This window comes from Eumetopias jubatus, unplaced genomic scaffold (assembly GCF_037043125.1).
Source record: "Eumetopias jubatus isolate StellerSeaLion01/CBP00866 unplaced genomic scaffold, mEumJub1_p1.0 scaffold_13, whole genome shotgun sequence".
Classification (NCBI taxonomy): Eukaryota; Metazoa; Chordata; class Mammalia; order Carnivora; family Otariidae; genus Eumetopias; species Eumetopias jubatus.
The window spans coordinates 16,571,277-16,585,288 of NW_028274819.1; the positions used below are offsets into that span (position 1 = coordinate 16,571,277).

A 14,012-nucleotide genomic window follows, 5' to 3' on the forward strand; every position below is an offset into this window, starting at 1 on the left:
AAATTACTAATGACACCAGAAATACTCCTATACCAGACTGCTCTTCCACTTTTGTGTGAGTAATAAGTGCTATTTTACCTAGTGCAAAAGTCAGCAGCTGGGGGTGGGGGTGGGGGGGTGGTTCGGGGGCATTTTGAGCTGGAAAGCAAGAATGAGGATAGTGCTTTCAACATAGGAAGTAAAATGCTGTCTACTCTTTTTCCCAGACGCATAGACCATCCCCCAACAGGTAGGGGACGTGGGTGCATAAGTGGTTCAGTAAGAACTGAAGCGGTCCTCACTGCATAATCCCTGCAGGTCCTAGAGGCAGGGGTTGCTTGAATCTCACCAGTGCTGTTTGCTTTTCTCTCTGGTCATTTTACTGGCAGAAGAGATGGATGAGGACACCGTCATTTGACTTGGATGGGAGAAGCTCCAGGACAGAAAGCAGTTCAGCTCTCCTTTCTCTGTGGAACAGCATAGTGCTCTTTAAGGCAAAGCCTTAAATACTTAACGGGTCAATTTTATTGAAAGCTTTTTCTTTGTGGCTGTGTGGTAAAACTGCATTCAGGTGTCGAGCAACTGTTACCTAGATAGATTATTGGTCTGGAGGGGGTGCTGGAAAGAGACCAGCCCCTCTCTCCTTTCCTCCTTCTCCCCCTTCCTTCTCTCCCCTTCCTTTTCCCCTTCTCTCCCCCGTTTTCCTCTCTTCTCCCCCTCTCTTCCTCTTCACTCCCCTCCTCCCCTACTTCTTTACCTTGAGAGGCCTGCTCCTCAGTGGTGGACTGTCCCCATTGTACACCTTCTTCCTCTGGAACTCTGGTTCCAGAGATATGTATCCCCCGCATCCTCAAGCAATCCTAGGAAGCAGGGAAGGAAAGGAGATTTGTTACCATTTTTTTTTTACAGACCTACGATCCACTCAAAAGTAACTGGGCTGTAGTTCTCATGGGACCACATCAGCATCATCAGAGAACTTAGTAGAAATTCAGATTCTCAGCCTCACGTGAGACCTGCTGAATCAGAGGATCTAGGGGTGGGGCCCAGCCATCCTTGTTTTACCAAGCCCTCCCGATGACTGCACACTCAGTCAAGATGGAGAACCAATCATTCACTGCATGGGGGTTCTAGTTAGACCTCACCTGTCAGTGTAACTTTGTCCTTTTCCTTTTTGCTCTCACCCTGTCTCTGGAACCTCATCTGATTTATCTCTATGGCTCCTAATAACCAGATCTTTCAGATACTCACAGGAAGTTGAGAAATTGATGCATACCTCCAGCCCAAGGCGTTCTGGATCATGCTAGCATCCTAGTGATAGTACTTTAAGAACTAATGCCATGAGGCCATTTTCCATTTCTGATTAAAATTCTTACCTGCCCTCAGTTGACTCGAGCTCTTAACTGCGAGCTCATGCCTGCTTGCCTGCGTGCTATAGAATACAGAGATGCTTCAGCTTAAAAAGTGAGAAGCAGTATCTTTATCTTTCATTCCAGGCCCTTCCCCATCTGAAGGAGTACTTCTGGAGTTCCCTTTTCCAACATTCCACCTACTGTTATCCCTTGATGGGATACATCACTATGATGCCCATTAATGGATATCGTAGAGTCATCCTGATTATAAAGAAACATCAGTTGTCTTTCTCTTTTTTATAGCCATTTTCTGTCATTTTTACAGCCATCTTCACAGAGCCTAGTGATGACAGATTATTATTATAAGTTCATTAAAATGAACCACAGAAGAGGCTTGGTATCCAGAGTGTTCAAATTAGTCACAACTAAATTGTAGCTTAGATCCTGGGGCAGGATGGGTGTCCAGCACTGTCAGCACTGACCAGCATTTATGTAACTAACATGTACACGCTCTTTGGGCCTATCCTAGCTCCATTCTTCAGTATGTAATCTTCACTGTAGCCTCCTTGCCCTGAATTTAGCCTGTGACATAATCCACTCATCTATACTTCCTAGATTCTGAAAGTTTGATTTTCAAAAGTGACCTAGAACTCTAGTTCAATCCCAGAGTATTCTCCAGAAATCTAAGAGAATGAGCCTTTCTTAATCTTGTCTGGCCTTGGGAGTGGCAAAAACCAAAAATGAAGATATTTTATTTTTGTATCCTGGAAGGGTACTTTTTCTTCAAGGGGAGATTGGGATAAAAGAGAGACAGCTTTGTTGTCAAAAATGATTTACTCCTTCCCAAGATTTTGTCCTCATTAATTTTCTTAAAGCTGCCTGTCAGTTGATTAAAAGCTGCTTCCGCTGCAATTATCTTAAAGTTGACTTCTGAGATGTGGTACAAAGCATCTATCCTCAGAAAGTTCCTTTCTTCAGCACATTGCAGGAAAGGGGGAGGGAGTAGGGGAGAATCAGGGGTGTCTCTGATGCAGTTTGTCAGAGAAGGGAGGGGGCAAGATAAAACATTAAAAATAACAGTAGAGCTACAATTAGTTTAGGTGAACTTTTCCGTGACAGATTCCTCTCGGGTAACTGTAATGATTTCTTTTCCCCCATGGCCTCTTAGTAGAGTGCAGTCTATTCTGTGCATTATTCTTTACACTCAACAAAATTTTACTGAGCTCGTACTGTGGGCCAGGTATTTTGTGAGGTTGGGGAATGCTGTGCATAAAGTGGACCTAGACCCTGCTCTCTTACCACACAACTGGCTTGCTTTTTTTAAAGATTTTATTTATTTGACAGAGAGAGCACACAAGCAGGGGGAGAGGGGGAGGGTGAAGCAGACTCCCCGCTAAGCAGGGAGCCCCACATGGGGCTCAATCCCAGGACCCTGGGATCATGACCTGAGCCGAAGGTAGACGCTTAACCGACTGAGCCGGCCAGGTGCCCCCACAACTGGCTTCTTGACTGGTCTTTGCACTGCTGTATTCCCAGCCTTCACTGCACAGGGCACACAGGAGACATTCAGCATTTGTTCCAGGAATGTGTGTCCCTTTGATATCTTGTGCTCTGTGTATTCCCCACACCTGCCTGAACACACACCCCTGCTCACCAGCACCAGTCAGTATGTCTAGCACATGTCTTAGTGATGGTAATTGAATGAAAGCATCAAGGAGATAACCCTTATGAAAATAGGGAGTGTCCTACTCATTTCACAATTTTGCCCAATATCGGTTTCTTGGGGTGCTAGTCCTGGCACTGAGACATGGTGAGAGATTCCCAGTAGATAGTTTCAAAGGCAAAAGGCAAAATGTTTTGTTTTTTTCAAGAATTGGTAGGAGAACCAATTCTTGCATTTGTAGAAGCCGAACGTATTTTAATGTATTTTCAGTATAAAATACAAAGCATTTTAATGTTTAACCATCCCCAACACTCCTCTTCCAAAAATATATATCAACTAAAACATGTGGAATGTATTGGAATATATTGAAAGACTCTCTTATCCAAGGTGAGTATCTAGAACAACTACTCATTTGGCCATTTCCTTTGAGATTTGTGATGCCAAGGGAAGGTCAAGAACTTGTGCTGTGCACAGACATGTGGGAATAGGAGGAAGTAATTATTTTAATTTTGAGGGGGTTCCAGGAGCATTAAGTGCCTCGGTATTTCATTTAGCACCAAAGTAGGTCCCTCAGCTGAAGGAACCTCTCTGCTTTGATCCTAATGGCCTGAGATGGCCTTTGGAAAGCATCAAGCCAATTGAAAAATAAAATTCTTGTCCTCTGACTGTCTCTGTGGGATCCCTTTGAGAGGAGTAAGTGAATAAGACAGAGTTTACAGGTCTCAATAAATCACAGGAGGTTGTCTAGAAATGACTTCAAGGCAGCAGATTGTCAGTGGCAGCCAAGGGCAACACATTCCAAAAGTTAAGAAAAGGGGGCGCCTGGCTGGCTCAGTAGGTAGAGCGTGTGACTCTTGATCTCGGGGTCTTGAGTTCAAGCCCCACATTGGGCCTAGAGCTTACTTACTTTATTTTTTTAAAGACTTTATTTATTTGAGAGAGAGAGCAAGCGAGGGAGAGCACAAGCCGGGGGAGGGGCAGAGGGAGAAGGAGAAGCAGGCAGGCTTCCCCGCTGAGCAGGGAGCCCCTTGTGAGGCTCGATCCCAGGACCCTGGGATCATGACCCCAGCTGAAGGCAGACGCCCAACTGACTGAGCCACCCAGCCGTCCTAGAGCTTACTTTAAAGAAAAGGGGGGGGGAGGAGCTCTTGCTCTTCTTTTCTGCTGGGAGAACTTTGGTTTGGACAAGGGTGGTCTAGGCAGATTTATTCCTGCTTCAGCTGAATAAAGGGGAGAGGTAGGTGAGCTGGCATTCTGAATTATATATATTTGCTTAGATTAACATATATATAAAATTATTTATTTTAAGATTTTATTTATTTGAGAGAGAGAAGAGAGAGCATAAGCAGGCAGAGGGGCAGAGGGAGAGGAAGAAACAGACTCCCCGCTGAGCAGGGAGCCCCATGCAGGGCTTGATCCCAGGACCCTGGGATCATGACCGAGCCGAAGGCAGACACTTAACTTACTGAGCCAATCAGGAGCCCCTTATTTTTAAATGGTCACTTTATTTTTTTATTTTTTTTAAAGATTTTATTTATTTATTTGAGAGAGAGAGAATGAGAGACAGAGAGCACGAGAGGGAAGAGGGTCAGGGGGAGAAGCAGACTCCCTGCTGAGCAGGGAGCCCGATGCGGGACTCGATCCCAGGATTCCAGGATCATGACCTGAGCCAAAGGCAGTGGCTTAACCAACTGAGCCACCCAGGCGCCCTAAATAGTCACTTTAAGATCAACCTCCTACAAGTTCTAAACTCCAAAGTAGAATGTAAAGAAGGCTTAGAGACAGTAAAAGAAATGAAAATTTCTGAAAAACAATCAGATTTTCTTAGAGATGAAGAAACTTCAGTAATTCATTAAGCAAATCAGCAGCTCGAAAGGAAGAAAAGATGACCAGAGTCTCTCGCCCCACCTGCTCTGGGAAGTGTGCATTTCTCAGCCTCTGACAAGATGTGTAGCCATCCATTTCAGCTGTCTGTTAGTATCTGCTTTCCACTGATTTCTCCCTCTTCCCAGAGAGTTAATTTTCCTCTAGTAACCCTCTCTAAAAGCTCCCCATCATTACCAAGAAGGCATTTTTCCTCCTCACATTTCCTTTCTTCCTCACGGCCCCGTTAGCTTGCCCCTTCTCTTGTGGCCCTTCCAGCCTCAGTTTCCAGTTGTCCCCTGCCACCAGCTTCCATTGTCTTAGTTAAAACAGGGAAGATCTGCTGAGTGCACGCAACCTCTTGCCACTGTGGAGCTGTTCCAGTTTTACAGATGATGAGCTTCCCAAACCCAAACAAGATAACCACAAAGTTTTTTCTTTCAGCTTCTTAACTGAGCTGATCTGAACAGTGCCATTTGCTGCTTGGACTAATGGTCTGAGCTTTATTGATATGCAGCTGGAAAGAAAACATCTTGTTGAGGGCAGCAATACATTTTACCTTTAAATTTTAAGAGGGTGGAGGGGAAGGTTTCCCCGTGAGCAACTCTGGTCGCCTCTCATTCTTTTCCTGTCCACCTCTGAACAAGAAACAAGACCTCTTTAGTTGTGATCTGGAAGCTGTTTTCTTTTTGCTCCTACTTGCTCTTAGAGTTTGAGGGATGGAAGGGCAAGGGGTACGAGAGATGGTCTTGGACCCCAGAAGTGGAAGAATCATTATCTTCTCCCACTCCCTTGGGACCGTAAAGATCTTGGCGACCTGACTCATTCCCTGGTGACGTGCTGAGACTGCACTGAGTCTCCTTCTAGCATATTGATTCCAGTTCCCTTCATGGATGTTAGACAGAAATGAGAACAGTCTGCTTGGGGAGGGGGGTTGCTCTCAGCATTTGTCATCTACCAGGAAGCAGCTGTAGCTGAGACAGGTAAAACCAGGACTCTGCCAACATGAATCAGCAGCGGGGTTTTCCATCCAGGCCCACAGAGGGTCCCCATGTCCTGATAATCCTCCTCCAGTGTCATGGAATTTGGTGGTACAGCTTCATGGGGAAGAAGGGAGAGAGGGATTTTTGGCAGGCCACCTAGTTTTGTCCTGGACGAGTGTTAGATATATTTGGGGTGCCTTTAAGGAAGGCCAGAGCTGTCCCTTAACACTGTTTCAGATCTTCTTTCTTGTCAGTGCCGATGAACCTTGAGTTTACAGAGCCAGGGCTGGTCCCCACTGGCGTCTGGGAGGAGACTGCTCCCTGAGTCACTGGGTTGGAAAGACTGCTGGCTGAAACCCTAAATGGTGTGGGAGTAGCCAGAGCTACCGAACCTCCTGTCCACATTGGGAAACTTCTTGAGCAGATACTCTTCTTGTCGCTAGGACTGACTAATTGTGAGGCATATACCCCCCTCGGTGAGGTGCTTTGAGAGCTCCAGCCAGAGAATGGAGTGGGAACTGCATCTCGGGGTGGTTCTGAAAATGGGCCAGGTTCTCCTTCCTCTGGGCTCCTTGAGTTTCAGGCATGTGTGAAATCAGGAGTATTGGACTGGATGGCGTCTTCAGGACTGTAAAGCAGAGTCCTGCCCATCCGGCATCCTCTGTGCTCTCATTACCCACCCCCTGTATGTTTTGCTCTCCTCTCCCTCCTTCCCACCCCCACATTAGAGTGTGATAAGCAAGCAAGTGCTTATCAGGAGTCCTGGAGGCTGCTGATCCTCACGTGGCATTTTCTGGCTTCCTGCCACAAAGCAGGATTTAGTCTTAATACCCAAACATAGGAGGAGATGGGCACTTGGGAGTTGCCCTTTCAACGGTGTTTAAGGACTTGACAGAGGGAGACTGCCATAGTCCGAGGACAGATCGATGCCCCATGACTACTATAGTCATGGAGGTTGTGAATATCTGTGCAGCAAGGTCTGGGGGTCTCAACCTTTAATGACCTCTCCCCTGTCCATCTGACCTTGTCTCACCTGAGCTTGGTCATCCATCGTACTGGTCTCTTGAGGGTTTTGTCTCTAAAGTAGCTTCCTGTACTTAGAAGCCAATTGATAATATTTGCTTATTTCCTCTACAGCAACTATAAAAGGTAAATACGTGACATGTGAGAGGCTTGTTTGCTTCTTTACTGGTCTGGAACATTTCTAGAAGAGTTCTCTTAGCTTTTCTTTGAGACCTCCCATCAAAAACCTTGGCACAACCTTAAAGCATCTATTTTACTAACCTTATTATCCCCCTTCTTGCATGGCTACTTTCTCTGCCCAGCTCCCTGAAGTTATGAATCATCATGACTTTAGATGAGACTCCTTTGTGAAGCTTTGTAGGGCCGCCACAGGCCAAGACCAAAGCTCCCCTCGTCCAACCCACTGAGATTAACACACATCCCTCCTTAACCCTGGGTGTCCCCTCACTCATGCCACCGACCCTTGGGGCGAAGGAAGATTAAACAGTCAGTGATCCTAGTCACACTGGTTAGATCCCCAGCCACTTTGTCCTCTGAGTGTATATGTCAGCTCATATTTAACCATCTGACCTATTGGGGGGACAGAAACCATTGATTTCTGGGAAGGAAAACCTCTGTGAGAAAGCGTAAAGGCACCACAGCCCAGCCCCTGATGTGAAGGAAAAGGGTTGATGAGGTGCGCAAAGCAAGGCAGGGGCTGCCATCTTCATGGAGAGTCGGCCATCGAGGCTGGAAGAGAGTAGTAGTGGAGGTTAGTTGGAGGTGCCTGCCAGATTCATATGTGCAAGGAAGAGACGATCCAAAGTTCAAGCAACCACGTTCCTACATGACTAGTTTAGATATTCATAAACTCCATTGGGCTCTTTTTCAGTAGTCTCCTCAGTTAGACCAAAGATTCTTGCTCATTCTTACATTTGGAGTTACAGAAAGGGGAGGACAAGGGAGGTTCTTAAAGCGGCAGCCGTGGGGCAGTCTTATGCCTCAAAAGAGAGCCAGTTCTTTATCTGTAAGAGACCCATCCAACTTCCGGACCGGCTCAGGGCCGTTCTGGCGCGTGCCACCGGCTGCCCAGGCACATTTCTCAGCACCACAAAGCCTGGGAAATCGTCACAACAGGCTTCTCTGTGTGGGTGTCAGGATGTTGAGAACTCATGCTGCTTGCTCTCCACTCCGTTCTAGAGCCTGTCCCGGGGAAGGCCTTTCAGGTAGATGCCCAAGGCACATGAACAAGCGTTCCCATATCCAGGGCTTATCACTTCATTTGTGTACGTGCAATGGACCCTTAGCTCAGTTTTTACATCCTTTCTTTCCTTTTTTTTTTAAATTTTATTTATTTATTTATTTTAAACTTTGTAATTTTTTTCTTAAGATTTTATTTATTTATTTCACAGAGAGATAGAGCAGGAACACAAGCCGGGGGAATGGGAGAGGGAGAGCAGGCTTCCCGCTGAGCAGGGAGCCCAATGCGGGGCTCGATCCCAGGACCCTGGGATCATGACCTCAGCCGAAGGCAGATGCTTAACGACTCAGCCACCCAGGCGCCCCATTTTTTTTTTATTTTAAATCTCTCATCCAGATAATCTGAAAAGTAGTAATTATTGTACCGCCCTAAATTCATTTTTGAATATTACTTTCTAAACCACATCTCGTTTGGTCTCCCCATTTTTTTCCCTCCATCAGGGAGTAGGGAAAGGCAGATGTAGTTCATCCCTGTTTTATAGATTAAAGCCTGAAGAGGCTAAAAGGGAAAACATTGACTAAAACTCCAGCTTATTTCTTGGCTTTATCCTTTTCATAGACCCTAATGACCTTTTTTGAAGCCCCAGATGCAGATTCCTGGTAATAATAGCAACAGCTTTTAAGCAATGAGTTTGCACTGTGCCAGGCGTTTTCTACACATGTCTTTTCATCTCTCCAGTCACTTGGCTGTTGGTGCTGTCTCTCTCTCTCTCTTTTTAAAGTAGGCTCCCTGCCCAGCGTGGAGCCCCGTGTGGGGCTTGAACTCATGACCTGGAGCTGAGATCAAGAGTCAGATGCTTAACTGACTGAGCCACTCAGGCACCCCAAGTGCTGTCTCTTTTTAAACTGAGATCTGGAGATGTCACTATTCTAGAGAAGTGGTGTCAGGACTCCAACCCAGGGCTTTCTAACTCGAAAGAAAGTCCGCATCCTTCATTCTCCCACTGCCCTGCCCCTGTCTCTGACTAAAGTTGCTGTGGAATATTGTGCAGCTCAGTGGCCAGAGAGATCGGAGGTTTTCTTTCACCTCCGGTCCAAACCCTAGCCACAGCTAAGCTGTCTCCTGAGAAAATGGCAGCTTTGGCAACAAGCAGACTGTTGAAGGGGACTCTCTCCCTTGGAGAAATGGAAACGATCTATTTAATGGTGATTTATATAAGCTAGAAAGAGATCACATACCTGGTTCAAGATCCCCCTCTCCCCTGCTTCCTACATCTTAGTGCACCTTTTAGGTTTCCTTAACAATAGCAGTTTTAACATTGCTTTTAATTAGATGAATTAAGAATGTTCTCTGGTGTTATCACCCCCTCCCGCCCCCCTATCACCTTCAGTTCCCCATTGCTGTGAGAGCTGTGATTGCCATGGTAACGGGACTCCCAGTTGAGCTTGGCTCTCACTGGTCTGTCTGGTCAGGGGAAAGTTAGGGGCAGGCCTTCCTGGTGAACAGAGTTCTGACTGCCTTTCCAGGGGGCTGCCTTAAAGCCATGAAATGAAAGGAGCTAAAAGGCTGTAAGGAGAGCACAAGCTTCCTGCAGAAAAGCCCAAGTGTGCCCTAGTCTTGCTCGAGAGAGTTCTAGCCTTCCTCCTGAAGTAAGAGGGCCCCAGCCTCCTCCCCCTGCTACCCCAAGTTTGCCTGTATGTGTAAGAGGCCTTCTTTCCTCCCTGTGGTTGACTTGCTTCTGGCCATAGAAGGGACTTTGTTATTCTTGGTAACAAATTTTTCTCCTCGAATTCTCTTTTCTTCCCTCTTTTCTCCCCCACCCAGAGAGTTTTCAACGTCCTTTACCCCATGCCTGCCGACCAGCGGAGACATGTCAGCATCAACTCTGCCCGTTGGCTGCCCGAGCCAGGGCTTGGCCTGGCCTATGGTACCAACAAAGGAGACCTGGTGATCTGCCGACCAGAGTGAGTGGCCTAGGGTGGGCGGCAGTGTGGGCGGGAGGGGGTCATCCAGGCTGAGGACGGGAGTAATCGGCATCATCTATGGGTCTGGCCGTGAGGTGGGGTCTTGTAGATGGGAAATCGAAATTCTGCTAGAGCCTGCCTCATTCTCTGCATCACTCCGTAAAGGGTCCTTTTCACTTAGGGTTGCTAGGGTTAGCTCTCTATCCCAGAAATCTTCAAAAGACTGGTTTAGTTATTATTGTCTTCTTAAATCTAAGGCAGTATTTTTTTCCTTTGTTTTCTCTTGTTCTCTGGTTACCTATTGATAAAGTTTCCCTGCAGGCAAAAGCATAGATATCAAAGATCCTTTTCTAAACGCCTTTTGAAAAATTCAACAGGTGGTCTTAGGTTTGTGTAAATGCCACAGACATAAATAAAATTGGAAATAGAGTACTGTTAAAGCCCTAATTTGTCAGGCCACTGATCTCTAGCAGCCTGGCTCTGTGTCCTGCCTGTTTTCCTTTCTGCTTGGTGCTTCATAACAGTGAAGGCAAATTGAAAAGCTCCATTTAAAATCAAAATGCTTGTTACCTGGTCTTGAAGTAGGGGGTAGGAGGGGACACTTCTGTCCTGGGTCCTGATGACACCCCTTCCCCTTCCCCTGGTGTTGTGGAGGATAGAGGTCTGTTCTTTCACTTGAGACCCTGGGAGTTAGCCAGGTCTGTCATCAATTTCCAGACCCAGCCAGGTGGGGCGCGTGAAGCTCTGTGCTTCAGTGCAGATCAGGCTGATTGCTGTGTGGGCCGCCGCAGGGTTCCAGCCGACTAAATGCCACTTCTGCCTCCACGCCGTCCTAATGCTGTCCTTCACTTGGCGCAGAGTCTTCTCCAGGGGTGTTCTGCGGATCACAGAGCATGGCGTGACTGCTCTGGTAGGGTCTCTGGCTATTGGAAGTGTCTGCGTTGCCTTTTGATAGGGCCTTTGGTGATTTTTCCTAGGGTGTGTATTTGGGTCAGTTCTTGTGCCTGGTAGGTGATTGAGCCCTTCTCAGCTGAGCTAGGTCAGTGGCTCAGGAGAAAGGAACCCGATTCTAAGGGCAGCTCTTTCGTTCTATCCTGCATTTTTGGAGCCTCTCCCAAAGAGAGGCTGCCGTCTGCGACCACGGTTCTGCCAGCTGCACTCTCCTCAGGCTCTGTGTCCAGAGGGCCCCTCTCGCTAGCTGCTCGTGCCTTTCCAGAACCGAACCGGCCTCCTTGATGACTGTGCCGCTGTTTGTCCTGGCGCTGGCCGTTTCTGCCCTCCTCCTGGCCTGACCATAGTCCTGGGATCAGTCTGCTCTGAGCTCTTTCTTTTTCTCCAAAGCACATGAGACTGATTATCTTATCTCACCCTCTTAGGAGTTCATAAGAGGACTCTGATAGGCATCTTTTCCAAAACTGGCACAGAATTCTGGACCATAATTTTATTCTTAACCAACACTGTAGTTACGGGCCTTTCTTTCCCTGTTTCTCCAAGACATCCTTCCTCAACATTGTCTTGTGTGTAGCTCCAGCCACTAAACCTTTGTCCCAGCCAGGCTCCCAGCCCCTTCCCTTGTAAAAGTGACCTGCTCCGACAGAGGCAGGATCTCTACCTCCAGTTCGTCGTGGTCCCCCAAGGCTTTTATGTCTGAAACCCCGGCCTCCGCACTTGGTGTGAGTCACAGACACCTCAGCCAAACATGAAGCTGGCTTTGGCCTCTCTTCTCTCTTGTCTCTCCATATGTCGTCTGCGACATCCAGCGTCAGCAGGCTGGAGCCATCCTGGACTGCCTGAGGAGTGTAGCTGCAGGAACTCAGGCCCCTTCCCCGAGCAAGGGGGCACTAGCAGTCGACACCACGAACAGTGGCCCACCGCAGACCAAGTTGTGTTGGCCCGAGAGAGAGCTAGCTTGGCCTGCCTGTGTGGGGTTGCTGTTTCTCCTGAATTCTTGGGTCATTCTGGCAAATGCCCCAAATCTAGGGCTGCATATTTGAGGGAACCATGTAAATTAAGACAGACATGACTTTGTCCTAAGTTGTTCACAGCTTCTCCGCTTCTCAGTCTCCTTCGTATCTGTGGGATTTGGCTTCAGGCAGGGAAGATGGAGCACTATTCAGGTAAAGACGGGCAGACTCAGCCCAGGCCTCCCGGCAGATACATCAGTGACAGAATAAGGCTTCCTGACTTTCTGGTTCCGAGTTCTTTCCGACAGCTGATATTTAAACCTTTTTTCTATCATGAATAACTTTAAAATTCTGATGGAAACCATGTACGTCTTCCACAGAAAAATATACCACAAGAACACCCATGTAATTTCATTGCTCTCTTAAGACCTCAGGTAAAGCATGCAGCTCTAGATCACGTTGAGGCATTGAAGTGGGTCAGGTGATTGACACGGAGGGAAGTGAGAGAGGAGAAGCGAGAATGTTCACATCTTTTGAACAGTCTGTGGTTGGTCCCTGGCCTAGAACAAGGAGAACAAATGAATAGGACGGTAGGAGCTCAGTGTCGTTGTCTCTCCGGTAGGCAGCTGGCCTGAGGCTCATCGCCCTTCCCCTGGTGACAGAGCTCTGGCACGGCTGTTCCCGAGGGCACAGCAGCCGGCTGGCCGGGGTTACAGCCCTCCCCCCAGAACAGGTGGTTGTCTGCCCTCATCCACCGACACTGGCAGCTGCACCCCGCTTCCTGCTCTCTGCCTCTTGATTTCTCTTCCATTGTCTTAGCCTCTGCACTCTCTCCAAGCACAGACAGAGGTCACAAGCCCCTTGGGCATCTCTTGGTGGTACTAAAATCCCACTGACAGTAGAAGAAGGGCCTCAGGAAATACTCCCATCGCTCTAGGGAACCACATTCTGATGACAGGTGAGGAGACGAACACTGGCCCTGTAGCCCCTGTGCGAAGCCATTAGGGTGGCTGGTAGCCCGGTCACCCCACCCTTCCTAGCAGTGAGGCCCTCCCTTCTCCTTTGCTTTGCTCCTCCCTCCCTCCCCCCCCCCCCCCCCCGCCGCCACTCCTCCCAAGCTGCTGCTGTGCCTCTGGCTGACTGCCAGGCCAGCCAACACCCCCACCAATAACCATAGTGGGTGTGAAGTACCAGATTGATGTGAGGGGGTGCTTGCTCACTTCCGGCTTCATAGATCAGCCCTACAAATGGGGGGGAGGTGTTGCTGGGAAGACCACTGCTTCTCAGAGTCAGCTCTGAAGACAGAATTGAGGGACTCATGCCAGAAGAAACTAGGCCAGGACTGTGGGGCATCTGGCCCCCTGGCTGAGTGTGGCACCCCTGACAAGGCCCCAGCTCTGTCCCTTAAGAGGAAGCTACCGCTGTAAACAGTGATTGCAGTCAAGCATCACTGACCAAGGAAGAGAAAGGCACACCCCTGAATCAAAAGGGGAGCCACAGAGACTTCATCTTTCCGGCCGTCCCACAAGAGCCAGGTGCCAACTCTTTCCCACATTGCAGGGGTAGCGGGGATAAATGCCCGTCCTTCTTCCAAATAGACAGCATGTAAGTGATAGATGAAAGAAGAATGTTCTCAAAGGAAATATTCCCTAGAAGTGGAGAAGTTCAGGGGCGCCTGCCTGGCTGAGTCAGTGGAGCATGCAGCTCTTGATCTCAGGGCTGTGAATTCGAGCCCCACGTTGGGTGTAGAGATTCCTTAAAAATAAAATCTTAAAAAAAAAAGGTGAGAAGATCAGAGCCATAATCTGCATGAGAGCGTGGTCACCACTGAGGAAGCTAGGGCAGCTCCTAGCTAAGTTCAGGGAGCCCCAGAAGGTCCCAGCTGTGAGGGAGTCACTGAGCCCAGCCCAGAAGCACAGCTTACAGATGGTGCTGAAGGAAGCCTCGGGTAAAGTGGAAGTAAGTCCCTTTGAAAAGGCTGACCCTGCTCGGCCTTCCCGTGCTTCCTCAGCCCTTTGTGTCTTTGCCTGGCTTTCAGGAAGAACCCGGAGCCAGCAGTGACTCATTGATCCTTACTAAGACCCAAGGAGAAAAGAGATGGTTG

The 14,012-nt window shown here is 48.2% G+C and overlaps 1 protein-coding gene across 8 annotated transcripts in view; it reads left to right on the forward strand.

Moving 5' to 3' along the window:
• The window catches only part of AMBRA1 (autophagy and beclin 1 regulator 1), a 171,660-nt gene that overhangs the window by 145,680 nt on the left and 11,968 nt on the right, over window positions 1-14,012 (forward strand). For 7 of the 8 annotated variants that reach the window (XM_028111350.2, XM_028111349.2, XM_088017907.1 and 4 more), the window contains one exon: window positions 9,865-10,004. The exons of the other annotated variant lie outside the window; for it this stretch is intronic. In XM_028111350.2, the coding sequence (XP_027967151.2) occupies window positions 9,865-10,004 (140 nt within the window). The remainder of the gene's footprint in view (window positions 1-9,864; window positions 10,005-14,012) is intronic. 8 annotated transcript variants of the gene reach the window in all.